The 27,215-nt window shown below is 48.4% G+C and overlaps 1 protein-coding gene across 2 annotated transcripts in view; it reads right to left on the reverse strand.

Annotated features, from left to right (window-relative positions):
- Positions 1–27,215, reverse strand: part of LSP1 (lymphocyte specific protein 1) — a 48,289-nt gene that overhangs the window by 6,748 nt on the left and 14,326 nt on the right. For both annotated transcript variants that reach the window (XM_066320900.1, XM_066320901.1), the window contains exons 2-10: positions 16,862–17,014; positions 14,604–14,693; positions 11,224–11,407; positions 10,120–10,245; positions 6,951–6,994; positions 6,709–6,790; positions 6,215–6,355; positions 5,337–5,417; positions 4,350–4,464 (exon numbers count right to left, since the gene is read on the reverse strand). In XM_066320900.1, the coding sequence (XP_066176997.1) occupies positions 4,375–4,464; positions 5,337–5,417; positions 6,215–6,355; positions 6,709–6,790; positions 6,951–6,994; positions 10,120–10,245; positions 11,224–11,407; positions 14,604–14,693; positions 16,862–17,014 (991 nt within the window). In that variant the 3' untranslated portion in view covers positions 4,350–4,374. The remainder of the gene's footprint in view (positions 1–4,349; positions 4,465–5,336; positions 5,418–6,214; positions 6,356–6,708; positions 6,791–6,950; positions 6,995–10,119; positions 10,246–11,223; positions 11,408–14,603; positions 14,694–16,861; positions 17,015–27,215) is intronic.

Below are 27,215 nucleotides of genomic sequence, written 5' to 3' on the forward strand. Positions count from 1 at the left end.
AGCCATGAGAATGTGGGATGCCATTTTATACCAGGTGACACTCACCAAGGAGAAGAAGCAGCAAGCAGAAGAGAAGAAGCCACAGAAGGAAGAAAGCATCTTTCTCCCCCGCCGCTTACCCATCCTTCTACACAAACCACGTTTTGATGCTCGGAAACTGAAGGAACTGGCTGCCAAACCCATGACAAAGATCAGCACCGTGTTTGAGGTGAGCCGCTTTCGGCCCAGAGGGGCCGAGGAGCACACCAAGAGCTTCAACAGAACGGCATCAGGATGGTCAGTGAACTGAAGCCAGGCTGCTCCACACCCCTGGAGGTGCACCAGCCATGACCCAGTTTACTGCCCAGTGGAGCCAAGTGTAAGGAAAAAGGAAATTAAATAAAACCCCTCCAAGCCAACAGCCCCATGCTGGAGGTTTAAGGGTTATTCTGAATACATTTAAAAGCTCGAATGCATAACTACCACATCCACAAGTCACAGGAAAACAAACATGTTTTAAAGAGAGTCAACAACAATCACTGCATGCAGTAACAGAGTGAAGGGAGTGAAGGCACACAGTGAAGAGGACAAGGTGCCTATAGAAAAAAAGAACCAGTTTACAGCAGGATACTGGAATCTGATTTTTTTGTTGTGTTTATTTAAGACAGAGATAGATTCTAGGAACAGCAGCAGTTGCAGATGAGATGAAGGAATCTGGGTTGCTCCACATCTCTACAGAGTCTCAGAAACCAAACTCAAAGAGGAAACACAGTCTCTATCTCCATCTCCTCTACTGAAAGTGTACCCCACACCCATTTAGAAACTCATCCAAAAGTGGATGAATTTTTCTCATACTATGAGAAAAAAAATGAAATTTCATCCTTTCACCCAAGGCACAGACAAGAGACAAAGTAAAATATCCTGCTCTCACCAAGCAGTTCCTCTGCCTAACAAAATGGGCATCATCTGACATCCTCCTAGGCTAGCCTACTAAACAATAATGCAGATAAGAACAGTTTTGTTTCAGTAATCAAGTTCTGTATTTTACCTTGTTTTCCCCACAATAGCTGATGGTTGATGTTTCCATGAAACCAACAAGACCCTGCTTTAGCAGGTGGGTAACCAATTCTGTATTTTACAAGGTGCTGGCTTCTGAGGAGTTTTGTTAACCACATGTAGTCTCACTTTCAGGGCAAACATTGTGACAGTTGCACACCTGCTTGTCCCTGATGTCCTGAAAAAAGGGCATTTAAAGGAAAATCCCCAACTCTGCCCATCCACAGAGACAACTGGGCTTTCCAGTATTACCCTTTGCAACTCCACTGCCAGGAGGCTTGTGAGCATGAAAGTTGGGAGATGGGTTATTTCTGTTTCTCAAGGGACTTGGTCATACGCTGAGGTGTTCCTATACAGCTAATGTAGGATTGCTATATTCAGTCCAAATAGAATACAAAGAGCTGTGTAAAGAGTTTCCTTTTTCATGTGCAGAGGATATGGAACTGACCAACAGTTCCTCAAGCCAAACTACAAACAGAAAGAAAACAAAGAGTCCCTTTTACTTTTCTGAAGTCTTCCTATTTTGCAGTGATGCTATAAAAGTAGTTAATTTAGCAAACCCTCACTTAAGTTTTCACTTAACCAGTCTTATCTCTATTCTGTAACCCTTTCCCAACTCCAAGAGCAAAAACCAAGTAGGAAGAATAACCAAATTATCTAAAGTGGGGATTTCTTCAAACCAAGTTTTCAAAGAAAAAGGTAAAAAGAGGTTGGAAGTGTGCCAGTAATCACAAGAGAATCCTAGGTAAGCCTCTGCAGGATAATTTAACAGTGCTGCAAGAGAAGGCTACAGAGAAACATCCACACAGCAGCACAAATATAAAAAATTTAAAGAGTGCAGCGTAAAACACATAATGCAGATAAAGGGAGCCTTAGCAGAGTGATAAATGGCACCCTAATGCAGCCCAGCCAGATGGACGCCTCTGCACGAAGGTCTGCATGCACAAGAGCCACAGTACTGGCATGAAGCAGAGCAGCCAACATCAATTGCATTTGGAGACTAAGTGAAGGTGGTTTAAGAAGCACTTGTGCTTTAAAACAGCTTTTGTCCTACACCAAGGACAACCACCCAGGGCAAACCAGCAAGTCTCACCTAAGGCTTAGGTTTTGCATCTGCCAGGCTTCCAATCAGGCTGTATTCACACCTCAGCCCCACTGCACATGGATGAAGGATGGGGAAATGCTCCACTGAGAAGAGCAATTCCTAGAAGCAGAGGGAAGGAGACAGAGGAAGGCAGGTCTGGGTGCATGGTTTAGCCCTTTTACCCCAAAAGCAAAGGGCAGAGGCACACAGCAAGCATGGCAAGCCCTGCAGAGACAGGCCCTGAAAGGAGAGTACCACAGACAGAAGGACATATCCCTGTAGACAACAGATTTCTATCAATGGTTCACTTGGAGGTCATTGTGATGTGTTCCAGCCTGAGCAGCTGTGCTGTGGAAGAAGAATGCTACTGGACACAGAGTTTGCCTATTTTTTAATGCCAAACAGCATCAGGCAGTTGCTAGGAGCCCAAATAGAGAAAAACTTAGAGAAAAAACCCAGTTCCATAGCCTGCAGTGAGGTCCTGCAGGCAAGGAAGGGAGGGAAGGAGGGGGAAAAAAAAAAAAAAAAAATCACACCTGTGTTTTAGCAACTAGAAAGCTGATAAGGTGGCATAAAGCAAGTGACAGGGATGAGCCAGAAGGGTTTGGGAGCAAGAAGGCCATGACAGTGATCCTGGAGTAGGGAAAAAAGAGGAACATAGTTCAGGGGGTGCAGAGGAACTGGGGAGCAGGGGGCTCAGAGCATACACAACAGACATCTAAGAACCTAAGAACAGAAACAAGCCAAGCTCCTTCAGCTATCACAGCCATGTTGCTAGTCACAGTTGAAAAAAGCTGAATACTTCCACGTGAACAAGCCCAGAGAGCAACAGTGTTGTGCCATGGATGCTGGGTGGATCCTAGAGGACATCCTGTGACAGTGCATTGCCTTTCAAGAAAGGATGCTGGACAAAGACCAGAGCCAAAGGCCCTTTCACTTGAGGTGCTTAGAGAAACTCAGGCAGGGCAAACAAAACCCATTTGCTGTAGAGAACCGAAGCTCAGTAGGTTCCCACTGGTGCACTGAAACAGACTTCAGGATAAAGAGGAAACTGATCCAAGGGGAGACCTTATAACAGGTTTCTCAAAGAAAAAGAAGCAAGTTGAGGATACAAGCTCTGTGGACTAAAAACATAGCTCCAGGCAGTCTTGGGCTTGTACTGCTGCCCAGGTCAAAGCAGCATTCAAAAGGGTATCTCCTCTAAATGGGCGCTACAAGAGGAAAACAACAAGGCTAAACAAACAAAACAATATGCAACACTCAGAAGCCAGGTCCTTAAGGGTGGGAGGGAGGGGAAAGAAGGAACACAGGCCCCAGAAGAATTCAGAAACAAAAGGTGTTTTGTAGCAGGCAGAGCTATTTTAACCTTGGCAATGAAATAAAGCTTCTTTTTTATGGTAGGGGAAAAAAAAAAAAAGAGAATGAGCTTGTTTTCACCCTCAACTTCCTCTCCACTCATTGTGCCAGATGCTGCCCAGTTGGATCCAACCAGTTATCACCTCCCTCTATGCCATTCCTCCTTATTGCCACAGCCCTCAACTACCATCCACTCAAGATAACACCAGGATATCTATGAGCAGAAACACAATAGGAACATGAGATCCAAAGACCATTTCAAGAGAGCACAGAGACAACAAAACAGCTCTGCCTTCCCCTTGCTGCACATCAGAGAACAGTCCTTTCTGCTCTGTTGGTCTACCCACTACAGCAGATGTTCACATCCTTCCTGCTACAATCTTATTATAGACTGGTTCCAAGAGGTTACAGAAGTCATTAAAAGTTTTCTCCCTGATTAATTCAGTAAATCTGGGAATTAAACCCCAGAAACATTTGAATTTCAGAAGTACATCAGCTCCCATGCTCAGCCAGAATGACTTCCAGCTATCTAGTCCTTGCAGCTTAAGACAGCATAAGGAAAGACAGCAGATAGAGACCATTCCTTTGAAGTAGCAAAGGCAAACACATCTTCACCCAAACAGCAGCAGCTAAGGGACTTGCCCTGCAGATTAAACTAACAGAGGTATCCAGCTTCCCAGCAGCATCAGAAAGGCAGAGACCAAAACAAACCCCTGCTGTGTACCCACTCCATTCCAGCCCAGAAGCAAGGCTCCAGCTGCTCCCATAGAGCACCTTCCAACTCACCCCAAGTGCTGCTGGCAGAAATAACCCCAGCGTCCTGCCAGAACAGCCCAGGAGTTTGTTACACAGAGCAGAGGCATATCCCACCTACCTGGTTAATGAGTTCTCCAGACATACTATTGCTCTGCAGCATCATCTATCAACACCTTCTTGTACTGGCCATGGCCTGTTGCAACAAATTTATACTTTTTGCCAGAAGGAACGGACTGAACAGGAGAGAAAGAAAGAGCCAAAGTCAGCATTCTTCTCCATTAAATGGGCAGTCAAAAATCAAATAACTGAAGCCAGAGGAGCACATGATACAGTTGCCTTTAATCCCAGAGAGCTTGGAAACAGCCCATTCCGTACTGCCTCCTTCACACAAACTCTCTGCACAGACCCATCACCACCTTCTATAAGCATGAGGTAACACAACAATACCAGGATGTGCAATAGCAAAGAAGATGCAATGCAGGCATAGCAAGGGAGGGCTCATCTAAAGAGCCCAGACGCCCCAAGCCAGGGTTGGTTTTATCCATGGCAGAATCTGTGGGATTTACCAGATCCTGGCAGTTTCAACACAGGAATTGACAAGATACTTGGATCTTCCTCTCTCAGCCTAGACAGTTTGAGCAGTAGCTTCTTGCTGCATTTTTAGAAGACATTTCCACAAACATTCCTACAAAACCCCAGATCCATCTGCAAGTGATACTGTCTTCAGTTCAGTTCCACTTAGTTTTGCACATTTTGTTTACTCTCAGTGCCAAAAAGCATAACAAGAGCAAAATTACTCAAATTTGCAGTTCCATTTGAGCATAGAAGGCTGAGACTCCCATCTCATGGGCTGAGAACAACATGCTATTCAAGAGATCTTTCAGAATTACTGGATATAAAAGTATTTTTTCTCCCCCATTTTCACTAGGGCTGAACCAACAGCAGTTCACTGTTAGGAAGAGCTCTGAAGCATGCCATTGCATTGATAGATACAGGCAGCCTTTGTCCCTACAGAACATTATCTTTGCAAAACTTCCAACCCAGCCAACAGCTCTTTTCTTTTTCAGCAGAGCAAGTGCTCTCACACTCACAGATACCAACTCACCTTGATATTGCTCTCAGGTTTGGGATTCCCCTTCTGTTCCCAAAGGCTTCTTTTACTCACGATGTCTCCAGCCACAATATCCTGAGAAAATGATGTTTTCATTACCCTTCACTGCTAATGCTGCTGAACGTGTCTTTGTTCACGTCCATTTCCAACCCACACATCTGACCTCCTTTTTTTTTATTTATAATATCACATCATCTGACCTATAACAGCTGGTGCTAAAAGCCATGACTGTAAAAACATCTTCTTGTTCCCAGTATATCCTATGTTTTCCTATCACTCTTCCACAAGAGTCTGAATTAGCTTCAAGATGTTTATTTTCTTAACTTCATTAACTATTTAGGACATGTAAACATCAAGGCTCCTATCTCATAAAGAATTCTGCTCTCATAAACACAGATTTGCAACCAACATGTTACAGAACCAGTCTCACCCACCCAACAACCAGAAAGTGAAATCACTGAGAGCAATACATGATACTCGCTGCATTTTCCAAGTTTACAAGATTTATCACCTTGGTACTAGACACAACTTCATGCTTGATAACTGGAGCTCAGCCCAAACCCCTGTAGGAGACAAATGCATTCTCCCCACCAGCTGATTTTATTCCTATTTCAAATCAGAGCCTCAACCAGCAACACAAGGTTTTCCAGGATGTACCACCAAGGAACAATTGGGGACCCTGTCAGGAAAACTGAATCTCCAAGGTGCGAAGCCTTACAACATAATGGAAGACCTCTAATACTGATGCCTTTGGAGCTTGTAGGCCCCACAAACAAGAGGTACCAACAGGATAAACAAGGACAATGCACATTGTGCCCAGGGACCAGTCCCTGACCCTAGCACAAGCAAGGCAAGTGCTCCAAGGGCTGTACCTTACAGGGGGAGGGCTTCACAGCAGATTGAGCTGTGACCTCCCCATTCTCCCAGAGGCTTTTTGTGCTGGCTACCATCATGCTCGTGGTGGGAAGGTCAAGAGAGGGCTGCCGGACAGGTTTTGGAGCCTTTGTGGAGGTCTGGAAAATAAATGGAGACAGTTTGCCATCAGAGTGTGTCTCGTGATTATTTTTAACCCTACAATGTCCCTGGAGATAAGGGGTTGTAAAAGCAGACTGGTAGAGTCTTCCTAGTTCCTGTCAGATACTCCCACTCTTTAAGCAGTAAAGATGAAAAAAACAAGTACGGGAAAGCTTGCTGAAGTAACCTAGTTCAGCTGTGGAGGGACACAAAGACAGGAGCAAGGAGTGCTCCTACCCAAGGGAAGACAATTTAGTTATCTCAGAGATGGGAACGCTAAGATGTGGTGGGAGAGCAACAGCACAAAGAGGGCTCCTGGGAGAGTGGGGGCAGACACAACACAGCAACCCACCTCAATAGCCTGAGTGTACTGCTCCAGCCTGTCATCAATCTTCGACACAGGGAGAGGAGGCTGACTCTTCTTAATGCTGTTACTGCAAAACAGAGGAGGATTAAGGTGTTCCCCCCAGTGCCTCAGGCAGACAGGAGGACTCTGAGGGCTAAGGCAGCCGGCCACTCCTGCCCTTCCCCACAGGGCTGCCAGTCTCCTGCAGCAAATGACCTGCTTTACCCTGAGGCCAGCCCTAGAAATACCTTTTCTGTATTGAGCGGTTCAGGGACTCAGTTCTGTCCGTGATCTGAAGGGAGAAAGAAGACAAAGATATTACTTTTGTCCATGGACCTCAGACAGATGCAGGTCACCTTACCTGACCATTTCTTGGCCCTGATCTCGCACCCATATTTTGGTTAGAAATGCCTCACTCAGCCCTTGTGTTCCCCTACTCTCTTTAGAGAGACAGTGAGCATTCCCCTTTCTTCCTTCTTTCCAAGCAAGAGAAGAGAATCCCAACCAATTTCAGGGGCAAACCAACAACGTGTAAATCATCTGACAGCTGAAACACCAACCAGGACCATTTTCTCTACTCACTCCAGTGAAGAAGGTCTCTCTCAAACCTTTGGTTCCCTAGCCAGACACAAAAAGGGAAATTGCAAGTACAGAAAGACAAGGGAGGAAACTAGAGGCCACATCTGCAGAAGAGAAGCCAAGCATGGGAGCAGCACAGACATGAGTTAGGTCAACTTATCCACGCCAGAGAAGCACACAGCCAGGACAAACCAACACATGGAGGCACCTGCGAGGCAGCTCTTCATGTCAAGTCATCAGGAAAGAGTTTTGCACCAGAGGTTCCTGTGCAATAACTCTTGGGCCAAAACAGGAAGGCAAGCAAACACTTCACAACCACTGTAGGAAGGGAAAACTGAAATGTTGCTAAACCTTGTGACTCTTTCATGCCTCAAAAAACAAGCATACAGAGAGAAAAATCACCTTGAAGCCAAAGGGGGGCTTTCTTAACACCAGCTCCCACAGAGCCAAGGAGCAGCAACCAAGTAAAAAGGAGCCTTCTCCCCCTGTAAAACTGCTGCCTGTGCCACAGGAAACATCACCTACCAAGTTAGCAGATAAAAAACAGCACTAAATGATCCTTTAAGATACTTTCAGGATGCCAGCGCTAAATTTTAGCTAAACAGAAGACAAGATGGTGTCACATAGAGGACACATTTACCAGCTGTGCCCAAGAGCACAAGGCCCATTAGAGAACAACCAAATAGTGCAACCCTGGTGAACAGAGATGACCTGGGGAGAGTCACTCTGCAGGGTCCCCCCACAGCAGCACTTCAGAAGCCCATCAGCCAGCTCTGTCTGCTGGGCAGGCTGTCTGGCTGCTGTCAGCTCACTCCTTTGCCTGCTGCTTGCCTCTGAGACATGACTTCACCTTGCTCATTGATGGGTAGGCTGGTACCTGCTAGGGCACAGCACCAATCTGAAAGGGAAATCTGGTAGATCTTTGCCTCAGCTTCCCAAACACAGTATATGTCAACAGGAAAAAGCCTTGCTAGCTCTGCTAGGGAGATGGTGTGCAGGTGCAAACCATACACAGGCAATTCTGAAAGTGAACAAGCATCAGGTTAAACACAGAGGGGCCCAGAGAAAGCTGTAAGAGGCAACGTGTCTCAGTATGACAGTCTAGGTAGGAACAAATTTTCACTGTGCTATTTGGAGACCACCTCTCCCCACCCCTGGCATTTCCTTGCAATGAGAACTGCAGGGCATCTCCCTGGCCCCAAGGACTTTCCAAAGGCCAGAAGAACCCACAGTTGCTCACTCAGCCAGCCTCAAAACTCAGGGCTCACAAGCAGCCTGTGACAAAACAGGACTGGCACAAGACTTCCCCCTTGCCACCATACATCCCTATCTCAGCCCTCAGGCCACACTGGCCCTCTGAACCCCAAACACTCCATCAACCTACAACATCAGCCTGCCCCAAATCTGCACCCAGCCTTTGCCAGCCACATCTGGCAGGGGAACACACCACCAACTGCTGATGCTTTTGTCTTTCCACTACAAGCAAGGCTTCTCCTGAGCTTCCTGTGCCAAAACACCTCCTTGGTGGCCAATGTGTTCAGTTCTATGTGTTCACAGAGCCCTGCTAGCTGGGGTGTAAAGATCATCCTTCCTTTGGAAGGAGTCCAAGCTCAGATTTTTCCTGAGCAGTTTTACATCCAGCTTAGTGTGCGGGTGAGCTCTGACATCACCATTATAAAACAGAGAGACTGCATTTCTAAACCTTTCCCTGGCCTAATCCTAGCAGCAGCAGTTAAGCTGAGGTCAAGAAGCTATGTGTGTTTTGGGGTTGTAAAGACAGAAGTTTCAGCATAAAGGAGCTGCTGAAAGTGTTTTCCACATTTTCCCACCAGTCCCACTTCAGGAACATGCTTTGGCTACTGCCACCACACTTTTCAAACCTGGCATTAGCACCCAGGCTGCATCCATACCCACTCTGTCTCCCCTCTTTTAATTTGACTATAAAATAAATTCTCCACTAAGAGCAAGAATTTGATGGCTATAGATGATGAAACCTTCCTCTTGCCATCTATTTACTGATGCAAAAGGAAGTACTCATACAATCATCCCCAGTCAGGAAATATTGAGTAAGCCTCAAATAGCACAAAAGTAAATTCAGTAAAAGCAAAGATAGTTCTAATAGCAGATTAACAGGCTACACAGACTCATCACCATCTCCCTCACTGCTACAGTCAAAAAGGTGAGGGCTTACAAAGCCAAAAAAAAGCCCCATTCAGTACAGAACCACTTATCTGTACCTATTGTATTCAAAAGCACACACACAGAACTGAGGATTCGTAGTAAATGCAACATAAGTCATAAGATGCAATTCAGGTGGTGATAATAATGGAAGTTTCACAAGAGCATCAGTGCAGACAGATGTGATTGGGAAGGACACAATGCTTCAGAGATCAGAAATCCCCTTTTGTTTAAACAACTTAAGTCACATATTTTGTTCTAAGAAAGAGAGAAATGCCACTGTTTCAGTTATTGGGTTTTCTCCCCTTTGGAAGGGCAATTGTATTAAGATTAAGTTCTTGTGAATTTTGCTGAAGACTACATAGGTTGAAAATACAGGTATCTCAGTATCACAATATTCCCTGGAGCCCTCAATGAACTGCAGACTTTGAGAGTGATTACTACAGCCTCCAAGAGCTCAAGCAGGCAAAGTAGGAGGAGAGGAGGTTGACAGCCATTGAAAGATGAGGCAAATTGCTCAAGTGGTTTGTCTCAGCTTGTAGCAGGACGAATAACGGGATTCACACCCCACACTGCTGTAAGCCCTGGATAATCTTTCCTCATCAGTAGTTGTGGCCTCTGTTGTAACAGTTGTCATGCATCCAGAGGGTGAACACAAACCTTTGTGGAGCATAGTGCAGCGTCAGAGCACAGCTCCTCCTCCTCCAGGCTGGCAAGGCTTGGGGCCTTCTGGCGTTTCTCTGGTGTTTCTTCTTTCTCTTCATCATTTCGCCTTCTCTTCTTTTCCTGAGTGCAGAAAGAAAACAAGCCAGGAAGTGAGTTGGTCAAACTGCTTATTATGCAACAACAGTGATTTTTCCGTCTCCCAGGCTTCCTGCTTTACACTAAATAAACACAAAAGCACAAACTTTGAGTTAAGGTTATCTAATTTGGATAGATAACAAATAGTCTTCAGGAAGAAGCTCATATGTCATTTGGAAGGGAGGGCAGAAATCAGAAATTTTGCAGGTTCAAGATTCCCAAATGGTATGAAAAGGGGTCCTGCCATCAGTTATAAAGATCTCTTACCACAGTTGAGATAGGAAAACATTAATTTCTCATTTAGAGGCCAAAAGGGGAGAGACAGAGAAGCTGCCTTTAGAATAAAGGGCTGGAAAGAGTAACACAAAGTTCAAATGCAAAAATCTTAATAGCCCCAGACAGTCAAAATCCATTTACAAATCATATTTGAAGCTCAGCCCTCTAACTTGCACACCACTTGAATTCCAACTTTGTCTCTCTCCCCCGCTCCCCCCCTTTAACCAGGGATTATCAGAACAAAAAAAACCCTCAGCTGGGAGCAATGCAAGGCTAAGAGATCTATCAAGACAAAGCACTTCAAAAGTGTGATAAAGGCTAGGGAGAGAAAAACAAGCAGCATCATTTAGATTTGAGTTTTCCTGTAAAGCTACTCACTGCCCATGAGGCCACAGGAGAACTAACACTTTTCTCCTCAGTAGGACAGGGACATGGCAAAGCCACCACAAACTCTGGGAGCAAACACACCACCCTCACAAAAGGGCAGAGGCTGCCTGTAGTGACCGTGAGAAAGCACAGCACAGGCAAGATTGGCACCAACCCCAGGTCATACCATGAGAGCATATCTAATGTCGGCATGGACTCAACTTCCAGCAGCAATGGTGAGCCAAGACACAGGAGAGCAGCCCCCAGCATCAACTCTCCCACCAGTCCCCTGGAAAGAAGGACAGCTCCTCCTGATCCCACCTCTTGCTCAGCTTGCTCTCCTTCCTCCTCCTCTCGGGCCTCTTCTTCCACCTGGCACGGCCTCTCTTCCTCTCTGACAACCATAGTCTCCTCTGGGCTTTCCTGATCCAGCTGGATCTGCTCCAGTTTGACTTGAGCTTCTCTCACACCACTGCGCTCTTCTTCGTATGACTGTCTTGGAGACCTAGAGTAGGGGAGAGATCAAAGAAGCAAAGCACAGTTATGAGCCTACACACCCCATGAGGTACCTAGGTATCTAGAAATCCAATTTTATCACTTCCCCAAGCCTACAGCTTGCTGACTATTCCACGTCATGGCTCACATCTGGGTGCCTGGAACTGGCGTAACAGCAGTCACATTTCACCCCCCCCACTTCAAATGTCCAAGACTCAGCTCAGCTAAGAGCTGTGGCAGAGCTGAAGGTTATCTGCACATTCCCAGCATTATGATGGGCAAAACCCATAGGAAAGCAAAGAAGAGCCCTCTGCTCTTAACCCCTGGCAGAGAGGACACTGCTACCATGATATGGTGCCAACTCAATTCCCTACCAGGCTACAGCTAAAATCCCAGGTGTACCAGCACATCTGCAGCCAAACACAAATCTGATGCTGCCCCTGTGGTTCCCAGCATGAATTCATCGTGGTGCACCAAACGCAGCCCTTCTCTGCCTAAACTCATCTTCCATGTTAACAGAGTCTCTTGCTGGAGGAGAACCCAACCAACAACACATGACTACGCTTCTCAAGCTAAAACTAAACTCTAGGGCAAGGCTGTAGAGCCACTCCCCTGGAATCATTTCCTGGGCAAGGCACAGCGCTTCACAAGCAATGCTGTATTGACACCTGACCCCCCAGCCTCAGTTTTGCCCACTGGAAAAAATTACACCTCTACTCACGTCACTCATCCCATTCCCCAGCAAAACAAAGGTATTTCAAAACAGATGGGGTCATCCCTTGGCTTAGGGGTTTTAAAAAAAACACAATAGGCTTGGTACAAGAGAAATGCTCCAGGTCTCCAAGGTCGCAAGAGGAAACCCAGGAGTATGTTTATGCAATCAGCTTTGCAAAAGCAGAGCAGCCCATACCTTTGGGAACAGGGACACTGGGACTACAGAACCCCAGAACTCTCACTGGCTCACAGCCACACACCAAGCTGTTATTGCCATCTTACTTTCCCCAGCCAAAAGAGCTTTCTCCTCCCACACAGTTCTTAGAAAATTGCCTGGCTTGAGAGAGCAGGCCTAGAGAGCTGGCTAGCAGGCAGCTGCCAAAGGGCAAGGCTGACTCACTGCTCCTCCGGCAACAGGCAGCGCCAAAACACAAAATCAAGTTCCAACAAGACCTTTCCACCCACCTCTCTGCTGCTGGGAAGGCAGCTCACAGGTCAGCCACCATCCTGCCCTCCACACTGACTACATGGGGAAAAAGACAATGCTAGCTCACTTGACTTGTTTCTCCTCATCCTCTCACCAAGAGCAAACAACCCCTGAAGGCCCAGGAAGCTAGCAGCTCTCCACCAGTGTCTCCAGCTCAAGTGCAAGCTCACATTTAAAATTAAGGCCAGCAAACACAGTGCAGCCTATAAGATGCCCTTCATACCAAAGTAACATTGTATGGGAGGCAACTAGGCTGGCACAGCCTCACCTCCTTGCACACAGCTGGTAGCATGGATCTCCTACCTCAAAGAGGAGAATCAGGACCAAAAAGAAAATGAGCCTTAGCACCAAGGCCCTCAGGGGATGCAGGACCTGGTTTAGTTCCATCCAACAGAGAGCAGCTGTCTCCATCCACTCTTTCACAGCCACCACTTAAAACCCAGGATTTGCTTCATCTTCAGTTAAACAGGAGCAAAGCAAGTTGAGAAATCCTGACCACAGCACCGCTTGTCCCAGCACAGAGCAGCACAGGCAGACACACAGCCTACCTGTGCTCACACCACACTCCAAGCTTGCCCTTTGGATGAAGCAGGTGCCCAAGAACAAAGCCACTGGAAGGACTTCACAGGACACAGCCCCTACTATGAAGCAAACCCACAGAATCTGAGCCCCTTCAGCTGCCTCTCCCAACCAGCTCCTGCTTTTAAAGCACCACTTCTCATTGATAGACTTCACCTGCCATGATCACCACCTCCCCTGCCCAGCACCCTCCCCTCCCGCTGCAGGAAAAACTCAAGCACCACATAAAAACCCGATGAGAAACACCTGCAGAGCATAATGTTAATTCCAACTAATTCTCTTTTGAAGGCCAAGGAAGGAATGGCTGTAGGCTTTCTTTCAAGAAAAGCTCTTTGCAAGGGGGGGCTAGAAAAAGAGGCAGCAAACCAGAAAGCAGATGATTTCTAATTGCTCCCACAGATGTTATAACCACATTGTGCTGGGCCTTCGAGGTGCTTGAGAAGTGCTTGTGGGGTCAGGGCTGCAAAGGTACAGCTTGCAGCATGGTTTAGCCACAATGTTTGGAGAAAAGTAACAAAACTTTGAGCTCTTTTTGTTTATTCAGCAGTAAATATTAATCTTAAGCATTTTTGCAGTCACAGGATAGTTTGGGTTGGAAAGGACCTTTAAAGGTCATCTAGTCCAATCCTTCTGAAATAAGCAGGAACCTTTTAAATCAGATCAGGTTTCTGATCCAGCCCTGGCCAACCTGACCTTGAATGTTTCCAGGGAAGGGGCATCCACCACCTCTCTGCGCAAAGAATTCTTCAGGGTAAAGGAGAGACTATGTCAAAAATTCCCTACAAAATCAAGCTGCCAAGAGAGCTGAGTCACAGAGTTCATGTGCAGGTAGATGGTATCCAAGGGAAGTGGTTAAGGCAGGAGTTTGGTTTAGTTCTGTAAGGGAGGAGTGATGGGAGATGGGGACTAAACAGCTGGCACACAAGCACCTCTCGGAGCTCTTTGCTGCCTGTTTTTCCCTGCTAGAAGAGGAGTCAGGCATAAGGTGGGATGGAGCCATAACACCCACTTTGCTGACATGAGTCAGGAAGCAGCAATAACTTAGAACAGCTTTTTAGGCTGGCCTGGATTATGTTAGAGATGTTTCAGCCCCTGCAGCAGCTCAGGTGGCTTAAATCTGCTGTTGTCACTTCTCCAAATCCAGGCGTCCTGGCAGGCTGCCATTGCTTGGAGCACAAAGCTCAATCCAAACATCCCCAAAGCTTGGGGCCACCCCTGGGCCATTCCTCCCTGCTGGCCCAAATGGCAGGCAGAGAGCATCTGGCCCAGTGGTGTGGGGCCTGTTCTGTCCTGCTGATCCTCCAGACTCCGGCCTCATTCTTACACGTGCTAGACTGGACCTGGGTTTGGTCCCCTCTCCTCAGGGACAGTCCTTTTGCTGGGGACATGGGTACCCCTGTCCTTGGTTCATCTGTGTCCCACCCACCTCTGCTTGCGCTGCTCGAGCTTCTGGGACCAGTCACTGAACCCTTCATCTTCCTCCAGCTCCGAAGGCCCAGATGGCTTGAAGTCATAGCTGAAACACAGCAAGAAGGAAAATAAGCATTGAGAGGCATACAAAAAGGCCTAAACCTGGCCTGAAAGAGCCACAGCCTGACATAGTCCTTTTCTCCTTCCAGTTATTCCATTTGTTCTTCTTCAGGTGAGCTGCACTGTTGAAGACAGCCATGGCAAAATCATTCCAGTATGTGTGGCCCTGACCATAAATGTTTGCTCAGGCTAACAGAAAAGCTCACAGGGAGCAAGGGAGACTGGCTGAGTGCTGTTAGAAAACTGTCTGCTTCCCTGTCTCCCTCTGCAAACACAACCCCAGGAGAAGCACGAAGCCAGCACAGCCTCATCATCACCACTTCAGCTGATGTCCATCCCTCTGGCTCCCAAGGACACTCCTGTCTTTCCTGAAAACTCTTTCTTCTCCTATTGCTGGTTTTCTTTAGCAGGGCTAGGGGAGAACAAGAGGTTCACTCTGTCCCTTTGGAGCAAGGAAGTGCAGGGCTGGGTTTGAACTAAGGGGAGTGACATGGATAGGATGAACCTCAGTGTGGGAAGAGCCACAGGAAGGAGGAGGCAGGATTTACACAAGAGAGAATGAAGCTTTTCAGAAGATTAATAGCCAGAGCTGACCCTGGCTGCATGATCAAGCCCAGGTGGCTGTCAGCAGCTGTAAACAAAACCAGGGAATGGCCAGAGAAGAAGAAATATCCCTGTGGTTGAGCCTGGCACAGCAAGATTTGGCATCGTGGAGCAGGGACCATAACCCTTCATTTTAGGAGCTCTTGTCATTACCCTCTTAAGCACTCAATTACGTTTGGGCAATGCCAGTGGTCCTGTGGGGCCAGCAGTATGGCAGTGCCCACGCCAGCAGGACTGGAGCCTGCAAGCTGGGTTACTGGGGCTGCTGCACACTGCTCTGGGCCTGAGGCTGCTCACAGCAACCAGGAAAGCACACACCAGAGATCTCATCTGCTGTTTTAAAGACCTTTTCAAATTATTTCCTAGCCCCCACGTGAAGGGAGGGTTGGAAAAGCTAATGACTATTATTACTTTCCAGACCTTCTGTTTGCTTTCAGAGCAGACTGCAGCAGTTTTGTCTGCAGAATATCACCGTGTGTATTTCCACAAAAGATTGTGAAGGTATTTTGCAATGCCTTTGTGTATTAAAAAAGAAGTCCTGAATAATGTTGGAAGTAGCTTGGAAAAAAATATCTTTTAATGGAAAAAGAATAGATTTTCATAAACAACTTTAGCTATTTTTTCCAGTAAAATGAAGATGTTGCTTCTCTGTGACTATAATTCCAAATCCTGCCACCACTTTTCCATTGTGTTCAATAGATTTAGAAATAAATTGAACACATGAAGAGCCGTAAGACGGAAGACTTTGAGACAAGAATTTGGGAATTCAGAGTGCAGACTAGTTTTTGTGCTAGCCCCAGTGCTGCACAGCATCTGGGCTGCTGAACTATGGATGTGGGGAGGCTGCAGTAGGATGCGGTGTGGGATGCTGGGGATGTCATTCTATCCCTTCTGCAGGTGTTTCCTCTTTGACAGCAGATAGCTCAGCATCTCCATAAATGCCTCCTGAGCTATTTCCACTTAGGACTTGCCCCATTAAAGCACAAAGTTAATTTTAGCCCTCAGAGCTGTGAACTGCTGTGAAGAGCTCAGGTGCTGCTTCATGCTTCCCAGTGCCAGGGCAGCATCCTCCAAGGGAGGAATGGGAAGCCCAGCCAGGATAGGGGATTGCTTGCACTGTGAACTGCCTGGGGTTGTGCATCACATCCTCAGGCATGTCTGTCTTTGCACATATCAGGAAACTCCATCACTTTTCAGGGTAGGATGACTCCCAGGTTGAAATTTAACCAAGCACTGAAATCACTGGCAGTGAGGACTCCGTGCCAGAGCCCAGCCTGCCCCAAGCTGTCCCAGTGTAAACTCTCAGGGCAGTAAAACCCCCAGCCTCCAGCCAAGAAAACGACCAAAGCAGGACTCCTGGGGTTTTCTGCCCAAACAAGGAGCACACTATCTGCTAGTGTGCGCTAAATCCCCCAGTCCAAACCTGCTAGAGAACTTCCCCATCCACCCCACACCACCACAAGCAACAGGGACACACACTCGTTGGCTGCAGGAGGGGTTTGCTGCAAGGCAAAAGTGTGTTGCTGAAGGATTTGCCCACGGGTTTCTTACTGGTTTTCCTGTGGCAGAGCCGCGCTCTCCGAGCAGGAGACGCTGCCATTGAAGCCCTCCTCGGCCTGGGACCGCAGCTGCTTCTCCCGCTCCCGCCGCCGCCGCTCTCTCGCCGCCTCCTCCTCATCCTCCACGCTCCACTGTGCTGTCAGCCTGCCAAGCCAGAGGGAAAACCCATCTTTAACGCCATCAGGCAGTCCTGTGAAACCTGGGAACAATCCTTTGAGGTGTCCGGGCTCCCCCCAGCAAAGAGCAGGAGTGCTCCCACCATGAGCAGTGATCCTCAGAGCAGCATCCTCACCTCCACCAGCACGGCTTTGCAGTGGGATTGACTGATGGGCAAGGATAAGGTGGGGCATAGCGACTGGGAGAGGGGTGCAGGAGAGCCTGCAAGTCTCTAGAAGGAAGATGTGGTACATATTTTCTCTTCCTACCAGACCAGCCACCTGCCTGTGGGCTGAAGTCCACTGGAAGCACCAATCCCTGCAGAAACAGCTTTGCACCCCGGGAATGGTTTGAAGATGTCTGAAGGGTTTGTAAAGGGGCTTGCAGGGCTATAAGATATCCAACACCTTCATCTCAAGCTTTGGCCACGGAAGGAAAGATCTGTACCCCAGAGATGAGTTTCCTCATGAGCTGAGCTGCTCCTGCCTGATCAGGAGCCAAGAAAACAGTGGTGGAGGGCAGCACCTATCTCCTGCTCTGCCCTGCCTGGCTTCCTGCCACCCCTGCAGAGAAGAAAAATGTACCCTGGTTTCTCCCAGACATCTCAACTGCTGGATAATAATGCCTCTGTCAGCAGAACAGCCTCTTGCATCCCCAAGGAAGCGATAAGGTGGATGCCACATTCCTTCCCTGGTGATAACGCCAGTCCAGTCATTCCCCACGTGGGATCGGCTCCTGCTCCACTGGCAGCACCAGCTGAGATTCAGGCAGAAAGGGACATGTCATGAGGTGGCCACCACTCACCCAAAGGGCCTGTGATGGCAGCTGGAGCTGGGCAGGTCTGATCTGTGGTACACAGGGCTGATGCTGGGGCAGATGCCTCCTCACCTCACTCACCCCTGGCTCAGCCCGGTCCAAAACCGACACAAAGGCTGTTCCCCTGGCATTTTCAAGCCTGTTTACAGAAAAGTCTTTCAGGAAGGCACACACATTCCCATGTGTCGTTCTCCCACCAGCAGCAGGACCTAGCCCAACCTGCACTTCCCCACCTCAGGCACACCCTGAGGACCAGGGTCCTCTTAGGATGAACCTGCTCGATGGGAGATACGGTGCAACACTATTCAGATTGGAACAAAGAGCCTGTGGAAAGGAAAATGCGGGAAAAACCCAAACAGAAATGCCTTAGTTGAGACTTGTTATAGCCCAGTTTGAGTGGATGAGGGGCAGGTTTCAGCTGGCCCGACAAGTGCCACTCTGCCAGCTTGTCCGGCTTTGCCCTCAGTCTGGACTATGAAGCACATGAGAGGGCCTCACCCAACTGTAAGTCTCACCAAAAAGCTGTTTTGAAGTTGAGGACAGATACCTCCCTATCCCAGCAATGGAGGGAAAAAAGCCCATTTGGATTAATTGATGAGAAAAGCAGCCTTTCTAATTACACTGTGAACCTTGTCAGCCTTTCCAGGGAAGACTCCCTCAGAGCCTATTTTACTCTGCAGTACCAGTAGGACTGCTGAGCTTAGCCCCAGTAGCATCCCTTTTCACAGTGATCCCACCACCAGCCTGTCAGGAAGCTGGGGATGACTCCAAATTATTGCCCTCCCAAACTCCCACCAGGCCCAAGGCAGCAAAGCCAGGTTGTGAGCCCAATGAAGAAAGGCTGGCCATCCTGCTATGCCCACAGAGGAGCAGGGAACAAAGCAGACCCCAGGACCAGCCCAGGAGAATGCTCCACTGCAGTGTAGTTACTGCCTGCCTTCTTTTGGGTGGGGTCTTTCTGCAAGCACCAAATTCAGCTCTTTCCCTTTTTACCCCTCATCACCCCTTGCCACCTTGGTCTCCAGGAGGAACAAAGCAGACCCAAACCAGAGCCTCCCTGGCTCCCCTCCTCCCTTCCCAACTCATCCCACACTCCTATTTATTATTTTTCCTCAGGTTCCCATAGAAACCCTTGTCTGTGGACCTGGCAGGAAGCCACCATGTTGTTGTTGTGTGTTTTTTTTTTTTTTTTTTTAATATATAAATGAAGTCATTCATTAAACTCTGCCATGATCTCCCTCCCTTGTGCGACAGCTCCAGATAGTCTCCAATTTGGAAAGGCTCTTAACCCCTTCTCGCCCATATCGCCCCAGTTTCGAGAAGCAAAGTCCATGTTTATGCCAGAACAAGTTAGATTTCTATTAAATCTTTCACTCCCTCCTTGGGAAGCTGCTGCAGAGGCGGTGCTCCACCAACACCCCCAGCTTGGCCAGGGTGCTCTAGGGAGCCTGGAGGGGGGGGTCCCTTCTGAACCACATGAGCTTTCCACACTGTGAGAGCAACATTGGTTGGCAGCCCGCTCCCTTTCCCAGTTGGATGTGACTAACTCTCTCCCCATGACCTCACCGGCTCGCTATTCTGTCCCTGCATCCTTCGAACAGGCTGAGGACAGAGCCAGGGGCGACCGTTCTGGGGAGAAGCATTTTTCTGCAAAAGCAGAGAAATAACTTTCCCAGCTCCCTTTGCCACAGAGCAACCCAGGTTTGTCACAGAGCAATTCCAGCTTCCAGGTTGCCTGCTGCTGTGCTGGGATGTGTCTCAGATGCTCTGAGCATCCTGGGGGGGGCTGCAATGCTGGGAACAGTACGCCCCTGCTCAGCAATAGGGGCTGCAGATAAAGCCCCCACACATTCAAAAATACCAGCACCCTCTAGCAAACACCTAAACCAAGTTTATTTTCAGATTCTGAGCTCTCTGCCATGCTCAAATAGGCTGGTAGGGGAGTGAGGTTTAATAAGCAATGCGTTGGGGTTCAGTAATCACACTGACAGGCAGAGGAAAAAGGACGATTACTTTTGGACTGACCTAGCAGCACAAATATTTGTCTTTAGTGAAAAACAAACAAAACAAAAAGAAACAAAAAGAAGCAAAAAGCACAAGCAAATGAGAAACTAAGCCTTGCCAAAGTCCTTGTGTTTGGGTCAGCTACAGGGGTTTGTTGGACCCCAGACAAAATGTGCCATTTCAATTTGGACAAGCACAAGTGTGAGCAGGGGGTCAGCTGTTAAATTGCCTTTCGAAGCAAAAAGGTGGAAAGATTTAATTTCCAAATGGTTCCATTTACTAAAACGGGGCCACGGTCTCCCATTTGCTCTAATTGTTCACAACCACATTCAGTAACTCTACATGCTCAGCCCACGGTGGCATTTCACAACCGTCTTTCCCAATTCTAGAAATAATTAATTACCCAGTGCTTCAGGATCAGGCTGATCCCACATATCTTCACCTCCAGCCAGCACTGTCCCAGGTTGGTCACAGGCTGGGGAGGTTTAGGGAAGGAGCAGACTCATAGCTGCCAGTGGGACCAAGAGTTCTCAACTTCATTTCATCCATCGCAGGATGGGGAAATGGAAAGCAAGGCTTGAAGCTTGAGGAGTTGCAAGATGAGCTACAGCATGCTACACTCCTGCATCCAGCCACCTGTCTTTATAAAACCCCTCTACAGAGGGACTTTCATGCAATGTGAAAGGAAATTCACCCCCTTAAACAAACTTTAGTGTGACTGGAGAAAGGAGGAGAAAAGGTAGAGAGACCTCAGTGGCCCCAGCAGCCCAGAGCTGTGGTGAGATTTGCTCCAGCAAGAGCTCATCACAGGGCTGGGTCATTTCTCTTACACAGTCCCTACATCTCTGCCAACAGCTTTTGGATGTCTTGGTTGAGCCAAACACGCTTTGTGGAATGGGCTTTTTTCTTCCTGAGGACATCCTGGAGGTATAAGGATGTACTGAAAGCCCCTTGGTTCAGCTGTGCCCACAGAGACACTGCCTGCCAAGCATTTGGGATGCTTAGATTTCTGCTCTGACCAGGGCCAGCTGCCTATTTCAGATCCAGCTCTTGACCTCACCTCCCTCCGGACCCCCAGCCAAGGGTGGGGCTTTATTTCTGTTTGCACTATAGAGCACCTCTTCCTGCAGCACAGCAATACAGGCACCCACACTCTGGCTGCCCAGTTCCACACGGCCACAAACCCCGCTCCAGACAAGTCAGCACATCTGGGAAGGTCACGTTTCCTTCGGGCAACTCCTCACCGGCACTTGAGGAGATTTTAATACTCAGGCGAGGGAAATTTCTGGCACCAGATGAGCTGTGTTTAAGGGAAACTCTGCAGACTCAAGGAGTCTTTTGCATGGTTGACGGCTCAAAGGAAGCTTTGCTGGCCCAAACCCAACCTTCAGCACTAAAGCTAATTCCAGAAAGGAAAATCAAATGCCTCCCAGAGGCTTTGGGCTTTGCAGACCTGTTCCAGAAAAACTCAGGAACCCTCTACCAGCACACTGGACATTCCTGTCTCCTGAGCTCACCAGGGTATCAGGCCAGCAGTGTGTTGGCTTTGGTTGCTGCCTCTGTTGGGTTGGTTGCCGCCACAAAGCCAGGGTACAAGAGGGAAAAGATTCTGGGAACAGGATTTAGGAGGAGCCACGTGCAACCCCAGAAGATACGTTGTCCCATCACCTGTGAAAAACCCAGTGTCCACCACAGCTGGAAATACCCCCTGCAAGCCATGGGCTGCATGAATTAGAAAAGAACTGTGAAGGACAGCCCTGCTTCCCCCAGGAGCCACCCCATCTCCATTCTGTTGAGGTTTGGGGAAAGGGAGATGCCAGAAACCAATTCAAGGGACCTTCCTCTTCCATGCAATCCACTGTAGCCTGCATTGCCCTGTCACAGTGCCAGATACAACATCAGTGCAGAATACGGCCTAGGACCATCAGCAAGTTCATCTGCTGCCAAGCAGGCTTTATTTCATATTGCATTTATCACACATTTATAAAGGGCCCTGACTGCTGGCAGGAGACGTGCAGCTCACGAAAGGGAAGAGGACACTCTCTGAAGGCTACAACTCCCTCACCCACTTGATCTTCTGCCAACAAATTAATCACTTATTAGCGGCATATAATGGCTCTGTGTGACTGAGTCAAGTATGCTGAAACAGGCAGATAATGCCTCCACTCATGTCATTCAGGACCACTGGTGTCAGGCCACCACAGAAGTCATGGGTTTCCATGCCTTAGGAGTAACGTGGCTCGATAGCAAAGATTACAGCTGGGTCACCATCCCACTGAATAAGGAAGGGGCTGTGCATAGCAGTACAATACAGGGAGATTGAGAAAAGAAATAAAATGAAGAATTATTATGTCACAGCCTGAAGTTTATTTCAGCCTGGCCCCAGGAGAGTTATTCTAGCTCTGAAACAGCAGTGTGTCAGTCAAAGGCAGCCAGAGATACTCCATAAGCCTCTCCCTCCCATACATTCATGTAATTCCTCAGCTGCATTGCTCCGTTTGGAGTCCAGGCTACAGAGTTTGAACAAGAAGGGGGGCAGGGGGAGAGGAAAAAATGCATCTGTGTGCTTCACCCTCAGCCTTTTTCTCATACCAAGCTTCCCCACCCCACACGTAGCTGTGCAGTCTCAGCCACGTCTCCCTATTTCTCCTATAAATCACAGGTCACTTTCAGGATGTGAAGAGCAGGATAGAGCTGCTTCACACCCAGGAGTGGCCACAGAGCCCATCTCCACCTCCTTCTGGAACTGGGGGTGTGGAAAGGCAGCACGTATGGGGTGATAAGGACACACCAAGGCATCTGGACAGAACATGATACATCCCAAACTTTCATCAAGCACAAATAGAAGGGAAACCACATTCGCAGAGACCAATCTCCCTTTTAAAAATAAAAGCAACTCTTCTTTTTTTAAACAGATCTTGGATTTCCTCTACACAAGCACATCCCATTTCTGCCCTTGGAAGGATGTGCAGATGTGCAGCCCTGCATCTCATGTGCCACATATAAAACTCTGCCTAGTTTAGCCTTCACTAAATCCCCTGCAAAGACTGACCTGTCACTGTGGCATGACAGGCAGGGAAAGCCCCAGGATGGTAATTTACTGCTTCCACAAGCAAAGCAAGACGCACTTGGGAAAGCTGGCGGCAAATGGCAGAAGCAGACCCTGGAGGAGGGATAAAGGCAGGGCTAGTCCTTCATCATGAGCTTCATCTGTCCCCTCCTGCCAATCACAGGACTGTGGCTCCAATAAGGTACACGGAATGCTCCATGCTTCCAGACACCATAGGTGATGCACAACCACTCCCAGAGGCACGAGCCAACCACTGGGAACAACTGTTTCTTTTTATTATTATTGATTTTAATCGTGGCAGACAGAATCCAAACGAACCCCTTCCAAGATGATGAATTGCACCCTCAGGACCGTGGGTCCTTAGCACACAGATAGGCTGGTGCAATAATGTATCACCATCACCGGTCAGGAATTTGGCAGGGGGGAGGAAAGGGCTGGAGCCCGGGCCCTCCCAGCACTGCACTGCATTCAGTAGGTGTGAGAAATCAGCGCTGTGGATGACCTCGAACCATGGCTCTTTCTCACGGTCTCTCCATCTCAGCCCTAAGGTTCAAGGAATTGGAGATTTTTTTCCACAGGGCAGGAAGTCTGGGCTCTGTTTTTGCAAGGGAGAAGCAGGTCAGAGGAGAAAACAGGCTTGTCAAAGAGATGCAGACTGCCTTATGCAGCTTTGTACTTTATTTTTCTCCTCTTTAAGAGGGAAGCAAGACTCCACAGCCTCCCTGCCTTGGCTCCAGTCAGCCACCATCCTTCTCGATATTCTCCTGCTGGAAAACAAGTCCCAGCCTAGAAAGGTGAGCAATTGCCTTATCCCTGCCTCAAGCCAGGATTTAGAGCAAGATTTGTATCGGTGTGGTGGTTTTTACAGCACAGCTGGCTTAGCCCTCACTTTGCAGCCCTGGGGGCGAGGCAGGTCCCCCAGCAGCAGGAGGGAGTTTGGTGTCTGAGCACTGGCAGGAGGCACCGGGAGGCCGTGAGAACGCACTGCTCCACTCCCTGGGAGAGCTGAGGCTCTCTTTGCTCACAGCCATCGCTGACGAGCTGTGCTGCAGCAGGAACCACAGCCAGCAGCAAACCCTCGGTCCCTGCTGCGCTAGGGCAGAGCGTCTCCATGAGGAAAAAGAGTCCTTGCCCCAAAATACTGATCCCAAAATACTGATCCCAAAATCCTGCGTTTGAGGGCATGGCACTCCAGCTTCTTGCTGTGGGACATAGGCACTTGGCAGCCCCAGTTGCCCTTTGCCCACCACAGAGCATCATCAAATGGTGCTGATGCTATTTGATGCTCCATCGAAAGAGTTCGACATGGAGGGAGAAGGAGAAACCAAAATAATGTGGAAGCTGAAATTTAGTTTTTAGGACACCATCACAGCTGCAAAGTCTCAGGCCTCAGCTTCTCCATCCAGTGCTCTTTCGAGCTGAACCACGCTCAGATACATGTGGTGGCCCTTCTCCACACCATCAGAGGATGCCAAAACCCTGTGCAGCCATGATGGGCTCAAAGGCTCACTTACAGCTTCCCAAAATTTCCAAGGGCTCAAAGTTCAGGCCCTGAACATCCAATTGCTTGAGAGCAGGTAAAAATCTGAGTCAGGCCAGGCTAAAGGCAAACAAAACCCATGCACTTGTTTCTGGGAAAGGTCAGTGGTAGGTGGAGCTCTGACAAAACAAACCCCAGGGCTGGAAAAAACCTGGGAATGGATCCACAGAGTACTCAGAAGAGACAGATGAGCTGCTTTGACTGGAGAGAAAGGATGAGCTGTTATCCTTGGGGTGAAAGCTGAGGGTGGGCACCCCACAAGGCACCCAGGGAGGGACTCACCCACCACACACTGGCTCAGCCCTTACCCTCACCCTGCCCCACAGCTCACCTAGCTGCAAATCCCCAGGTTCCTCCTGGCTTGCAGAATATGGTGCCATCACTCTGCAAGCAGCTGGCACCACAGAAGTCACACTGGGATGTGGGAATCCCCATGGCATGCCATCAATCTGGCCCAAAGGGCTCTACTGGACACTCCTCCCTGCCAGCAGCCTCTGCCCTGGCCACGGCAATGGGACACAGAGGGATAGAAAAAAATGAAGGCCACTAATAAAAGCATCAAGATAGGTTAGATTCAAGAAGGGAAGCACCTTAGGCTCTTCATGACACATGTAGGCAGCACTGCAAAGCATGAATCACACTGATGAAGGCCCTGTGTCCCCTGCTGTCCCCATCTCCCTCCTCTTCCCACACAACAGCTCTGCTACTGGCTCAGTTTCCCTATCTTCCCCTAAAGAGCTGCTCCATTTCTTCACAGCAGGATTTCCTCGCTCCCTACACCTATCTAAGAGACAGAGAGTTGGAGCAAAGTGGTGCAGCAATAGCCCCTGGAGAGAGTAGCTATCTCCCAGGCAACAAACTGTGCCCAGACCATGTCCTGGCATCAACCACAGACTCCCCCACCCCACAAAACTGTGTTCTTCCCTTTCAAAGCACCACCCAGCGCTCCCAAGTGCTTCAAGCTCCTTGTTCCCAGCTCAGCACTCAGGAGGTCAAGACAAAAATACTGAAACAGCATCTTCCCTGCTGAGACACATCCTGGCAAGCTTTGGGAAACATCGAATGCAGGCAGAAAGGAAAGCGTCCCACAGAGCTGGGCAGAGCCCCCATATCCTGATCAAACTGAATATTACACTCACAACACGCACCAAAATTCAAGGAGTTCAGGGAATTTTAAAGCTTCCCCTAGTGCTGAGGAACTCTAAGCATCACCAAGAGCATGGTTTGAAAAGGCAGTAATGTGTTGTAGGGAGAAAGAAGCGGCCCTGCAGCCCCATCATGGGTGCCAGGACATGAGTGCTGGAGGTGGCAAGCATCTCATCACATACAGCAGGCCAAAACGCAGTTGTGCAAGACTCATTTCAGATCTCACATTCTGGTTTCCCATGTCAATGAATCCACAGAAGATAACAAGGCAAAAATCCCATCCTACAGAGGAAATAATTATCTCTATCCTGTGATCAAATTTTCTGGCTTGTTTTCTTCCCCTGAGTTTTTTCATCCTCAAGATTCAGCCCCCTTTTCCCACAGCATTATTTGCACTTCAGACTTTGTGGCATTGAAAACACACATCATTAGAGACACTGGTTTATTTGTTGCTCATGCAGAAGCCATGCTCTGGAGCCCCTGTTCTGCACAGGTCCCCATTGTGCTGGGAAGCAAAGGGGTGTTGTAGCGTGCAAGAACACTGTCCTTTTTCCCCAAGAACAAATCACAGCTCACTTCCTAATGGCACCCCACATTCACCCACACGCTGGATAAAAGAGACAAGAGCAGCAGTGCTTCCAGGTGGCATCCATACACTCACATGTCCCAGCCAGGCACCCACAGCCCAGCGATGGGGACACAATTGCAGCAAGCCACCACAGCACTCAGTAGGAGCAGTGACAACCACGAGGCCCAATAATCCAGTTCCAAGGAGCAGCACAGCTGCTTCACAGAGAGGCTGATTTGTAGGTTAATTAAACAGCCATATTCTTTTGTGAAACACTTCAGGCTCGATAAATAGAAGGAGAGTAAAATTCCAGCAGGAGCAGATAATGAACTGAATGAATCGACATGACAGGTGCTGGATCCCTATCTTATTTATAGGAATTCATTAGAAGGATAAGGAAAAAGGGATCGTGATAACAAGATAAAGTGGCTCATGTTTGGAGAGGACTTCAAAAAAACACAAAGCCTTGTGGGCGTGTGAGGCATCATCGCTGTAAGCTACAAAGGGAGAAATATTTCCCCAGTGATATCCTGATAGAGAAACTATGCTGGACAAGGGGAGTGCCCGGGCACAAGGGCCAAAGCAGGGAAGGTAGATAGCCCTGCAATTGCCCATTCTTCTCATACCTTTCCCAGCTAATTACTCAGCCACTCCTGCTCTGCAATTGCAAGACCTATCCCTGGGCTCTTTTCAGCCTCCAGCTTTTCAGATGTCAATGGAATGTCCCTGCCTGCACCTTCTGCAAAGCCAGTGAGGAAGAAGGAGGGCTAATTTTTCCAGTCCACCTCCTGGCTGGGCAGAGGTGAAAGATGTTTCCTAGAGTAGTGGCGCAGTGCTTCAGCCTCCAGGCGTCTCCAAGGTGTCCCAGTGATCCCAAGCACACCAAACCACTCCAGAGCACTGCACTAAGCCTGTCAGCAGTCAGTGGAAAAGCCATTTCATGCAAATCTGACTCCTGGGACTGATGTTGGGGTGATGCTTCACCCACGGGACCCTTTGTCTGAAATGCTGGGGTTTTGTATCAAGCACAAGACAGGATGCTTAA

The sequence above is a fragment of the Sylvia atricapilla genome, chromosome 6 (genome assembly GCF_009819655.1).
Source record: "Sylvia atricapilla isolate bSylAtr1 chromosome 6, bSylAtr1.pri, whole genome shotgun sequence".
In the NCBI taxonomy this organism is placed as follows: Eukaryota; Metazoa; Chordata; class Aves; order Passeriformes; family Sylviidae; genus Sylvia; species Sylvia atricapilla.